This window comes from Gorilla gorilla, chromosome 3, assembly GCF_029281585.2.
Source record: "Gorilla gorilla gorilla isolate KB3781 chromosome 3, NHGRI_mGorGor1-v2.1_pri, whole genome shotgun sequence".
In the NCBI taxonomy this organism is placed as follows: Eukaryota; Metazoa; Chordata; class Mammalia; order Primates; family Hominidae; genus Gorilla; species Gorilla gorilla.
In genome coordinates this window covers 123353015-123366085 of record NC_073227.2, presented here as the reverse complement: position 1 = coordinate 123366085, position 13071 = coordinate 123353015, and the positions used below count along the sequence as shown (strand labels likewise).

Sequence of the window (13071 nt, the reverse complement as noted above, 5' to 3'; positions counted from 1 at the left end):
GTAGTTCTAATTACTTGAGAAATCTCCAGACTGCTTTCCACAGTGGCTGAACTAACTTACATTCCCACCAGCAGTGTATCAGCATTCCCTTTTCTCCACAACCTCACCATCATCTGTTATTTTTTGACTTAATAATAGCCATTCTGTTGGTGGAAGTGTAAATTAATTCAACCATTGTGGAAGACAGTGTGGTGATTACTCAAACACCTAAAGACAGAAATGCATTTGACTCAGCAATCCTATTACTGGGTATATACCCAAAGGAATATAAATCATTCTGTTATAAAGACACATTCATGAGTATGTTCATTGCAACACTATTCACAATAGTAAAGATGTGAAATCAACATAAATGCCCATTAATGATACATTGAATAAAGAAAATGTGGTGTATATATACACCATCAAATACTATGCAGCCATAAAAAAGAAGATCATGTCCTTTTCAGGGACATAGATGGAGTGGGTGGCCATTATCCTTAGCAAACTAACACAGCAACAGAAAACCAAATACCACGTTTTCACTTATAAGTGGGAGCTAAATGATGAGAACACATGGACACATAGAGGAGAACAACACACACTGGGGCCTATTGTAGGGTGGAGGGTGGGAGGAGGGAGAGGATCAGGAAAGATATAACTAATGGGTACTGGGCTTAATACCGGAGTGATGAAATAATCTGTACAACAAACTGCCATAACACAAGTTTACCTGTGTAACAAACCTGCACATGTGCCCCTGAATTTAAAATAAATTTTTTCAAAAAATTAAAAAGTATCAAAAGATGTACAATTATGTTTCATTTGACATTTGGTCACGCAGTTTACTTCCACAAGCTCAAATATTCAAAAAATTAAAAAGTATCAAAAGATGTACAATTATGTTTCCTTTGACATTTGGTCACCCAGTTTACTTCCACAAGCTCAAATATTGTGGTTAATTTTAAATATTAAAAAAAAATAATAATAGCCATCCTGACTGATGTGAGATGGTGTCTCATTTTGGTTTTGATTTGCATTTCCCCAGTGATTAGTGATGTTGAACATTTTTATATGCTTGTTGGCTACATGTATGTGTCCTTTTGAGAAGTGTCCATTCATGTGCTTTGCCCATTTTTTAAAGGAGTTGTTTGTTTCTTGCTTGTTGATTTGTTTGAGTTTCTTAAAGATTCTGGACATTAGACCTTTGTCAGATGCATGGTTTGCAGATATTTTCTCCTGTTCTAAAGGTTGTCTGTTTACTCCATTGATAGTATCTTCTGCTGTGCAGAGCTCTTTAGTCTAATAAGGTCCCATTTGTCAATTTTTGGTTTTGTCACAATTGCTTTTGGAGTCTTCATCTTGAAGTCTTTGCCTGGGCCAATGTCCAGAATGGTATTTCCTAGATCTTCTAGGGGCTTTGTAGTTTTCGGTTTTACATTTAAGTCTTTCATTCATCTTAAATTGATTTTTGTATATGGTGTAAGGAAGGGGTCCAGCGTCAATCTTCTGCATATGGTTAGCCAGTTATCCCAGCACAGTTTATTGAATAGGGGGTCCTTTACCAGTTGCTTGTTTTTGTCAGCTTTATCGAAGATCACATGGTTGTAGGTGTGCAGTTTTGTTTCTGGATTATCTAACCTGTTCTATTTGTCTATGTGTCTGTTTTTGTACTAGTACCCTCTGTTTTAGTTACTGTAGCCTTGTGGTATAGTTTGAAGTTGGGTAGTGTGATATCCCTGGATTTGCTCCTTTTGCTTAGGATTGCTTTGGCTATTCGGGCTGTTTTTTGGTTCCAAATGAATTTTATAATGTTTTTTCTAATTCTGTGAAAAATGTCATTGGTAGTTTGATAGGAATATCATTGAATCTGTAAATAGCCTTGGACAATATGGCCATTTTAACAATATTGATTCTTCCTATCCATGAGCATGGTATGTTTTTCCATTTGGGTCATCTCTGATTTCTTTCAGCAGTGTTTTGTAATTCTCATTGTAGAGATTTTTTACCTCCCTGGTTAGCTGTATTCCTAGATATTTTGTTCTTCTTTTGATGATTGTGAATGAGATCACGTTCTTGATTTGGCTCTCAGCTTGTACGTTATTCGTGTATAGAAATAATGATTTTTGTGCATTGATTTTTTATCCTAAAACTTTGCTGAAGTTGTTTATAAGATCTAGAAGCCTCTGAACAGAGACTATGAAGTTTTCTAGGTATAGTATCTCTGTACTATTCTTGGTATAGTATTTCCAGGTATAGTATAATCTGTGAAGAGAAATAGTTTGACTTCGTCTCTTCCTAATTGGATGCCTTTTATTTCTTTCTCTTGCCTGATTGCTCTTGCTAGGACTTCCAATACTCCGGTTAAATAGGAGTGGTGAAAGTGGGCATCCTTGTCTTATTCTGGTTCTCAAAAGGAATGCTTCCAGCTTTTGCCTATTCAGTATGATGATGTTCTCTCTCGGTTCATTGCCCATTTTTCTGTTAGGATCTATGTCTTTTTTCTATTGATTGGCCAATGTTTCTTATTCTGTTACACATGGTACAGATATTTTCTTCTAGTTTGTCACTTTTTTGGTTTATGGCTTCTTTTGCCACAAAACATTTCGATGTTACTCTAGTCAATTATGTCACTGTTTTCCTAGAGTCTTTTGCATTATGTGTTACAAAGTTAGTTCTTGTATCAATTAGGGTCCTATGAGGAAAGAGAAACCAAATAGTAACTGGAATAGGAAAAGTTGATTATTAACCACACCAGGGATTCCAGTAACAAGGTATTGGCTAGTAAGATGTGAAAACATCCTTAAAGAATATGGGAATAGCACCTATGGCTATAATAGATCATCCCCTTAAGCCTGTACCCTCCACATTCCTGCCTGCAGGGCTGAGATCCAGACTCTGTTAGAGCCTAGAGAAGTCGCTGTGGTGCTGTGCTTGCAGAATTTGCTGAAAATCTACCCTCCCAATTTGCAGGAGATCCATCCCCTTGGGTGCATGGGGAAGCATCTTGCTCAAGAGAATCTGCTATGAAACTGCCCCAGGGGTATGCTAGGGAATGTAATGGCCACTAGGTGCTGCTGGTTGCGTGAACTGTAGGACCCTGATACTGGAGAAGCCACCTGGGATGCAGGAACCTAGAGCTAAGGCCACCAGTGCATGCTATAAGATCTTGCTAGGAAGAGCCACAGAAACCAGGAAGAAAAGCACCTTCAGCTTGCAATATCTCTTTAGTACACTCTACTGACAAAGTTTAACATGGTGCTACCTGGCAAAGGAAAAATATTTTAAAGGCCCAGCTCCATTTTCTGTGGAGCAACAGTGAAAGAGGAGCTGGAGATAATGGGCAATAAAGTGATAATTGGCACTGATAATCACTTTAGTAAACCTGGATTTTACTTTTGTGCGTGATTTGAGATAACCTTAAACAGTATTTTTTGTACAGATAAAATTGGAAACAATTTAAAGATCTGTCAATAAAGAAATGATTGAATAAACTATGATACTTCCATACTGTAGATCACTATGCAGCAGTAATAGGGGCATATCTAGATATATGTACCAATATTGCAAGCTCTCTAAATCATATTGTTGAAGGAAAGTTGACATAAAATTTTAAACTACAAAACACTACTATATATTACAATATGTATACACACATGCACATACACATGATGTATTCAGAAGTAGGAGTCCTCATAAGATTATAAGAATCTTTTTATTAATATCCATGTGCAAACCAATATTTAGTATGCTAAAACACCTCATATATCTTAACTGTGATAGAAAGATCTTCATGCAATTTTTTTGCTCTGTTCTAGCTAACCTTTTAGTTATAGATGGCACAGAAATAAAGCTTATCTCAGGCCAAATAATTCAAACCTCAAATTAATAAAATTCTTTGCATTTGTAACTTCACATAATAAAAATCTGTGTGTGTTTTATTGTTATTTTAGGCAGAGGTTGAAAAGATAATTGCAGTTGCCTGGGACATTTTTCAGCCCCTTCTTTTTGGACTAATTGGAGCAGAGGTATCTATTGCATCTCTCAGACCAGAAACTGTAGGTAAGAATTTCAAAGTGTGCTTTTGTTAAAATTCACTTTTTTTGGTCAGCCTACTCACCAATAAAGTCTACTTTTTATATTCATTGAAATATCTCCAGTAGGTATGTGTACAGTGGTTACTATTGTCACAATTATATAAAAAGTTAATTATGATGTAAGTTTTTTAGAGTAGTTGGTTAGAAAATAATGCTTGTTCATCTAAGACGGTATATTTTACACATTTAATATTGTTCCTTGTATATGAAAGTGACACTGCTGACCACTACCCAGAAAATTCAGGCCTTACAATTCTTTTTCCAAGGGTAAGAATATTCATCTAGCCTTGTCCTGAACAGGAGCGAGAATTTTAAAGACAACTAGCTAGTTCTATAGTTTGTACCCATGGGATAGAAATGCCTTGTTGTTCATTAATTATTTTATTTATTCCTACATTCAAAAGCCATCATATTAAAACTCTGTTGATTCAAAACACTGCACTTAAAAATTAATTTGTATATATGTACTCATTATTTCCTTCTTTCCTTCCATCACAGTATTCTTCCATCCATACTAGGAATCCCATCTCCCGCTACTCCTTCTGAATCTTGCATATGGATTCTTTCCTTTTCTCATACATCTGAAATATCCATGTCGCAATTTTCTTCTCTTCAGAATTTAGTCTCCAATCTCTCTTATCTTAAAAAAAAAATGCTTCTCTTCTGACACATGCTGCAACATGGATGAACCTTGAGAACATTATGCTAAGTGAAATAAGCCAGTCAGAAAAAGACTAACCTTGTATGATTCCACTTACATGAGGTATCCAGAGTAGTCAAACTCATAAATGGTACTTGCCAGGGGCTGGGAGTAAAGGGAAATTGTTGTTTAATGGGTATAGAGTTTAAATTCTGTGAGATGAAAAAATTCTGGAGATTGGTTGCATAATAGTGTGAATATACTTAATGATACTAACTATACACATAAAAATGGTTAAGATGGTAAATGTTATGTGTATTTTACTACAATTAAAATAATGTATATTAAAATAATATGTTAAAATTATATATATATAAAATTTCTCTATTTCACTTCCCCCCATCTCTACCATGCTACCTCTCTTGTCTTCTTTTCGGACTTTTCAAAAGAGGTCACTACATTCCCCTTTCCACTTCAGTTCCCATTTCCTTCTTCTATACATTTTAGCCCAGCTTCTGCCTATCACACAACCTGCCAGCCTCTCACACAACCTGCCAACCTCTCACCAAGGTAATATTGCTAAATCCAGTCTTTGCTTTACTTGATCTGTCAGCAGCATTTGCTGCTTTTGACCCTCTAACACTCCTTTATATTAAGTTCTTAAACTTCCTATTTCCCAGTGCTGTTTGAGCCTTTCCTTACACCATATGTAGCTTAAATGCTGCCCTTTATCAAATTTCTTTCTAACTTTGTGCCTCTGGCTCTATATAACTTCTCTAACCTTATCTATACTAGTGACATCAACTATAAACTGTATAATTCCAAACTATTTATCTCTAAATCAATGTATCCAATTGTTGATTGGACAGCACCACTTGTATGTCCTGTTAACCTTCAAACTCTACTAAGACTTCCTTCTCGTCCTCTTCTCAAACTTTCAATGTTTCCTTCTGGGAATGGTATCAACTCTTTATCTTGTACTTCAGGCTACAGATATTTTTGAATACTTTCCAACCTTGAAGAAATACCTTTCAACAAAGAACCACAAAACTTTCCCATAAAAAAGCCATATGGCAGATTTACAATAGATCCTCCCGCTATGTCTATCTGATGTTTTACCAGCCCTTTGAATTTGAGAAAAGTACTTATCCTTTCTGAGCTTCTGGTTTTTTCAACTATAAAATAATACTTACTCCACAGGTTGTAAGGACTAAGTAAAATAATACATTTAAAGCTTAGTACAGCATTTGGCACAGAGTAAACACTCAACAAATGTTACTTTTTAAAAAATCACCCTAATAGTCAGGAGTCACCTTAGCTGTATCATTCTTAGGTCCAGTAGCATGTAGCAGCACTACTCACAATCCCTTGTTTGGCAAATGATGATGAACTTGTCTTTATCAGCAAAGAATTCTACAGGACTAAATGGAGTAGCTGTATATGTTAACCAGGGATAATTGGGACCTGTACGACCAGTACACATCAGTATGGTGAAACAGTGGTAGACTGCCAGTGTCTATTCTGATTGGTCAGTGCCCAGCCAGCTCTGATTGGCTAATTCCCTCCATACTGGCTCATAAATATTTTAGCTATCACTTCTGGTCTTATACCCTGTAAAGAATTATTGACTTTGGGGTTAAAATATTGTTTTTCCCTCTTTTATGCCCTTAGTTTGTTTATACCTCCCTTACTGTATAGTCTATGAATTGGTTGTTTATGTGTCTTTCTCTGACTTTGAGGCAAAGTCTATACATTATACATTTATGTGTACACAGTACTTAGTTTAAAGCTTATTACTTATCATTTAATCATATCATTTAATAAATTCTTCTTACACACATGAACAAGCATGGTTCTTGCTATAAAGCATAAGACATATATAACATTCAAATCTCTACATAAGAATTCAAATATGCTTAATTTCTGGTTTTAATCTAGGGAAACACCTTATTTTAAACAAATAGCCTGATTGATCCTTAATATTGATTGTTTTTATATATTCTTCCTAAACATTTTTGTATTTGTAATTTTTAGTGCTTTAAAAATTATTTCTGTTGATGGTTGTTTTGAATTACTAACCATGAGATGCAGTTTCTCTCCTAGTATTTTATTACTTCTAAAAATTGAATATTTCTTACAGGCCTTTGTGTTGCCACCGTAGGCATTGCAGTATTGATAAGAATTTTGACTACATTTCTGATGGTGTGTTTTGCTGGTTTTAACTTAAAAGAAAAGATATTTATTTCTTTTGCATGGCTTCCAAAGGCCACAGTTCAGGTATGATGGATAGGATGGCTTAGCATTTTAACTGCTATTTCTGCATGACACCTTGAAATACTGAATAAGAGGGCTTGTTTAAATTTAGTGAAAATAAATAATTGAAGTGGATTTAGGAAAAGAGTTTATCCTAATCTATTCTTTAAAACCTGTATTTTTTGGTATATTCATTCCTTAAATGTGATAGCTCATTAAATTTCCTTAGATCACCAGGGTACAAGTAAAAATCCAGTAAATCCCTATTCTACTAGAAAGCAGTAGTAACAGGAGAGAAGAGTTTGAATTTCATCAGTCAGCACTCTCTGAGTCACCCAAGGAAAGAGTTGTTAACTCTTTTCATGTTAATAGCTTCCAAGAAGAGAGTAAAATAGAAATAACATGGTTCCCTTAATGTTTGGAGATATTTTAATGTTAATATGATTGATGATCAGTTGAGCTTGACCAGAGTCTTTGTATGTAATGGAGAAATTTATTGAAAAACAACTCAGCACTTTATTGATTTCCTAGATTATTAGTTGGTATTAATTATTCAAAACTCACTGAACTTCCTGGCAAATGTCTCAATCACTTAACCGAAAATTTGTGCATTCTAATAAACATGTGATAAATAAAGCTATTATAGATAGGTGCTTGAATTTGTTGACCATGCATTTGTTAGAATATCTATGATTGCTAATTAAGTTAGAACTGTATAGATTATGATTTGTTGCAAATGTGATGTATCTTTGGTTGTATATTTTCAGACTAATTACATCAAACAACATTTAACTGTTTTGTCCCAGATTATTTTATAATTAAATATTCAAATTTCTGTTATTAAGGAATTAAAATCAAGTGTTTTTCATTTAGGAGGCTTTGAGGGATGTGTATGCTCAGCAATTATATTCCAGATTTCAATTATGCACTTTGCACTTGGGCATTACTCCAGAATTCCCCTCACCCCTATCAGACTTTCAAAAATGTCTAAAACATAATGGCTAAGAGTTCTATAAAAAGGTCTCTGGACAGCAATGTGACCAGCCAAACTCCAGGAGTTCTATTATAGAAGGGAAAGGGGTCATTCATGTTTTTGTGAGCAACTAGTAGTTTCTGCCATTGTTTCTGATGCACATTTTCCTTTTTCATTGTCTTAGAGGCTTACATTGTTCTCTGTGGAATAAGGGATAACCAGATTAATTAATACATTTTTCCCATCTGCACTGATAATATTGCATTTTGCCTCTAAAAGAAACTGAGAATTTTCATAATGTTTTCCAACAGATGCATTCCAAATAAAACATTTCACCAAATTCTGTGGCAAGGAGTTGACCAAATACCTAATAAGATCAACTTCAAGTTGTCAAGGTGTCCACTATTTTCATGTTTCATGACGTTTGACAATGAGTTTAAGCTCTAAAGTAATATATATTTATTTAAAATTTAACAGTTTTCAGTAGGTATCACTGCATGTTTTTCATCTTATTTTTTAGTTCCAAATTCCTAAAGATAAAAGGAGATGACCAGTAATTTCCATCTTTATTCAGGAAAAATTTAGTACATAGAACTTTATGTTATATTTAATTAATATTGTGAGTCTGGATTTGCTTTGTGTTTTGAAATGTATTTTACTGATATTTATGTAACCCTACCTTACACAGATAGGTACAAATGAGTCATCAGTATGTTCCCATGCAAGGGCAGTTTTTAGATCATCAGAACCAGCTGGGCTGGGCACAGTGACTTACACCTGTAATCCCAGCACTTGGGAGGCTAAGGAGGGAGGATCACTTGAGGCCAGGAGTTCAAGACCAGTCTGGGCAACACAGCAAGACCCTGTCTGTAAAAAAGTAAAAAAACAAAACAAAACAAAACCTGCAATACACTTTGAAAGAATACTAAAACAACTTTCTTTTTTTTTTATTTTATTATTATTATACTTTAAGTTTTAGGGTACATGTGCACAACGTGCAGGTTTGTTATATATGTATACATGTGCCATGTTGGTGTGCTGCACCCATTAACTCGTCATTTAGCATTAGGTATATCTCCTAATGCTTACAACTTTCTTAGCTGAGCAAAAGAACAAGCAATTGGCTTTTGCAAACAATAAAAAACTCACTTTTTTTTATATGTGCTTATCTTATCATGATTCCATTTTTACCCTTAAACTTTTATAGGCTGCAATAGGATCTGTGGCTTTGGACACAGCAAGGTCACATGGAGAGAAACAATTAGAAGACTATGGAATGGATGTGTTGACAGTGGCATTTTTGTCCATCCTCATCACAGCCCCAATTGGAAGTCTGCTTATTGGTTTACTGGGCCCCAGGCTTCTGCAGAAAGTTGAACATCAAAATAAAGATGAAGAAGTTCAAGGAGAGACTTCTGTGCAAGTTTAGAGGTGAAAAGAGAGAGTGCTGAACATAATGTTTAGAAAGCTGCTACTTTTTTCAAGATGCATATTGAAATATGTAATGTTTAAGCTTAAAATGTAATAGAACCAAAAGTGTAGCTGTTTCTTTAAACAGCATTTTTAGCTGTTGCTCTTTCCATGTGGGTGGTAATGATCTATATCACCAACCTTAATCTCTCTGCCTTTTTTTTCCAAACACCCCTTCATCATCCATCTTAATTTGCATAAGGACATATCTACTTTAATGTACTACCACAGTTTACAGTTAACGTGGGAAAGACCAGATTCAGTATCCTCTTCAGCTAGGATTGCTCTAACTTTTAACTTTCACAGTTTCCTGATTCATATTTGCCCAGGCTCTGATGCCTTGAATTGGTTTTGGCTCCTCTTTTTTGGTTTTGTTTTCGTTGTTAAACATCATAATGCAGTCTCTCATTAATTTTTACCGTCATTTACCCTGATAATCTGCCTCTTCTCCATTTCTCCTTCCCTTACTACCTTTCTTTGAATTACTGTAACTGATTGGTCCCACCAAAATTTTAAAGTACATGAAGTATCTTCATTGGTTCATCCTCTTGCCCCCTCCAGATGTCAAAAAACTTTATCCTGCCCCCTAGCTGACCACCCAGGTTCCTTTATTTCAGTGGCCCATGTGAGTCTACCTTCCCCTAAGGAGTGCCCTAATCCAGCCCTTTTTTTGTTTCTTATGACCCATATCTTTAGGCTCTTCCCATTTCTAGGTGGGAGATAGGTAAGTTTCAAATCTATGCCAGTCTTATGAATATTACATTAGGGTAATGTGCTATAATGAAGAAATAAAAAATACAGTGCTTAAAAGAAAATAAAATTCTATTTCTGTCTAATGAAACTGGCTGGTTCGTTAATACCAACAGGGTTACTCTGCTCATGAGGTCTGCTCAGAGTCCAATGTCTTTCTGTCCTGAAGCTCTGCCATGCCCTAGCTTAGGACATGGCTTAACCTATTTATGCCAGAGGTTGCAAAAATTTTTTGTGAAAAATCAGACCTTGGCAATGACCTTGAGCAGTCGGATATAAATAACTCCCACAGGCTTAGCGTTCTAATAATGGAACACTAGGCATAAATGGGTTAAAAATGGATCTGTACCATATCTCCATTCTATCTCTCAAGGAAAATGCAAGTATAGCAATTTATTTTTGAGGAAGTGATGTGGAAGTTGGACACATCTCTTTTCCTACATTTATTGGTATTGATCATATCTGGCTGTGAGGCAGCTAAGTGTTGTCTCTAGCTAAGCATTCATACTCCTAGGAGGAACGGAACATCAGATTTTCGGGGCCAGAGCTTCCACTGTGTTGAATGTTGCCATCATTCAGTAGCATATTCTTACATGCAAACAAAAGCTTTTGAAAGACATTGCCTTAAACCAAAAGAGTGACTTCTATGGCAGGGATTTCAGAAATTGTGACTTGCCAGCAGAGAAAATATTAGAAGAAAGACTTACCTGCATAGGTCATATTTTATCCTACTTTGTAACAGGCCATCTCTGCTTTTGTGTATCACTCATAAGTTCCTCTTCACTCTAGGTCATCTTCTGTGTAGTTACTGAAATAATCACATTCACATACAGTTTACAGTTTTTATCGTGTTATCTGTGTACCTGAAGTGTTTATTATATACTTGTCATATCCTATCTAAACTCCTCGACCTAGAATTCAAAGTTCATTTTAATCTTGAAGTAGATATTAAATATGTATTAGATGAATGAATTATGAATATCCTAATCCCACGAAGCTGATCTGCATAAATAAAGCCTGTCCATTCCTCTCTTCATTAGACTTCTGTTCGAGCCCTATCCACCATGGGTTTCACCTCTATTCAAAACTAGTTTAATATTCACTTCTTCTAAATAGCCTTCAATTTTATGTCAACTTCGCTTTGGTTACCCTATGGTGCTGTATTCCTTTAATGTTTATGCTCTTGATTTGGACTTGATTAATTTATACCAAAGGTCAGATAAGTGTTTTGAACTGAACTTCATTGGTTAGGTGCACTTTGCTGGGAGCACCATAAACTTAATGATCATCTGGTCCTCTATTTTTTGCAGGCTCTAAAAGTAGATGCATCCAAAAAATACTTACTGAAAGCTTTTGAGATCCAGGCACATCATCAAGAATAATATTGTCCCTGTCCTTAAGGATTTAACAGTCCAATAGAGACGACAGACAATTAAACAAGACATTGCAAAACAATATGATAAGTGCTATTATGCAGGAACTACAGGGCTGCTAGGGAGCTCATGGCAAGAGCACTCAATCAATCCAAGGGTGGTGGAGTTTAGGCACAGTTTCCCAGAGAAAGTAGGGCATTGGCTGAGGGAAGATTAGGACTTAGCCAGCAAAAGGGATGTAAGACCAAAAAGTGTTACACTTCATGCTGTTTCCCAGGTCATCAGTGGCATTTTCTCCAAGTAACAGGCTTGGAATATTTATTAACTTATACATAATACAGTTAGTATAACTAAATCAGAATGCTATTGAATATGTTTAGGGCCCCTAGGAAAATTAGAAATGGAAGTCCACAGAGTACAGAAATGATTGAAGGGCACCTGAAGCCACTGCCAATACCTGTTTCATTTTGAGGTCATGCAGCAAACTCTTTTCTACCTCTAAGAGGGTAGCCACCATCTAAATCTCTGTGACTGCCCAGTGCTGGCTTTTTGACTTCCTCTATTGGATCTCTGAAATTTGTGCCTATTCCTGGAAGCTCTTTGTAGGAATTTATTAATTGCTATAAGACTATGTTGCTGTTATATATCATGGAGATGGTGAGGTCAAGAATGACAGAGGCTGACCATTCAGCAGGGCTCACCATGTGAAGGCCGGGGTTTGTCACCACATTGAAAGCCACATCTCTTGACTTGGTTGGTGAACTTAGGGTTAACCTGATTGAGTACTGACCAACTCAACCTATCCCCACGTAGACCACAGATAGAAACAATTACTCTAACTTTTGGGTCCCTTATACATACTTATGTCAGAGCACATGTAACACTTTTTTTCACTTTATTTACATGTTTGTCTCTTATTAAATCAGCTCCCTATGGGTAGGAACCTTGTCTTAATTATCCTTGAATCCTCAGCATTTTTCACAGGGCATGGAACACAGTAGACATTTAATAAACATTTATTGACTAAATCTGAGAGGAAGAGGATCCTCTCTCAATATCAGAAAACTACTTGCCACACGACAGTTCGGATCTTAGTCCGCTTAGTCTATCTTAGTCAGCTTGGGCTGCTATAACAAAATACCATACACTGGGTGGCTTACACAACAGAAACTTACTTCTATTAAAGGTTGGAAGTTCGAGATCAGGATGCCAGCATTGTTGGGCTCTGGTGAAGTCTCTCTCCCTGGCTTGCCAATGGCCACCTTCTCACCCTCTCACTCATGTGTCATCACTTGATGCCGAGAGAGAGCAAGCAAGCTCTCTGGTGTCTCTTCTTATAAGGGTACTCTAATCACAGCATGAGGGCCCTACCCTCGTGACCTCATCCAAATCTAATTGCCTTCCTAAATCCTCATATCCAAATACATTACATTGGAAGTTAAGGCTTCAACATATGAATTTGTGGGGAAGGACATAATTCAGTCCCTGAAAGAAGTGTCATATTTCCAAGGACAGTATATTTCTGTCTGGTATTAA

The 13071-nt window shown here is 36.1% G+C and overlaps 1 protein-coding gene across 10 annotated transcripts in view; it reads left to right on the top strand.

Annotated features, from left to right (window-relative positions):
• SLC9B2 (solute carrier family 9 member B2) overlaps positions 1–13071 on the top strand; it is a 58657-nt gene that overhangs the window by 42119 nt on the left and 3467 nt on the right. For 3 of the 10 annotated variants that reach the window (XM_004040219.5, XM_031010094.3, XM_031010095.3), the window contains 3 exons: positions 3933–4041; positions 6857–6993; positions 9150–9373. In XM_004040219.5, coding sequence (XP_004040267.2) covers positions 3933–4041; positions 6857–6993; positions 9150–9371 — 468 coding nt within the window. In that variant the 3' untranslated portion in view covers positions 9372–9373. Of the gene's footprint in view, positions 1–3932; positions 4042–6856; positions 6994–9149; positions 11199–13071 lie in introns of those variants that run through there. The other 7 variants (XM_063705454.1, XM_055385427.2, XM_055385426.2 and 4 more) reach the window with 3 other exon arrangements.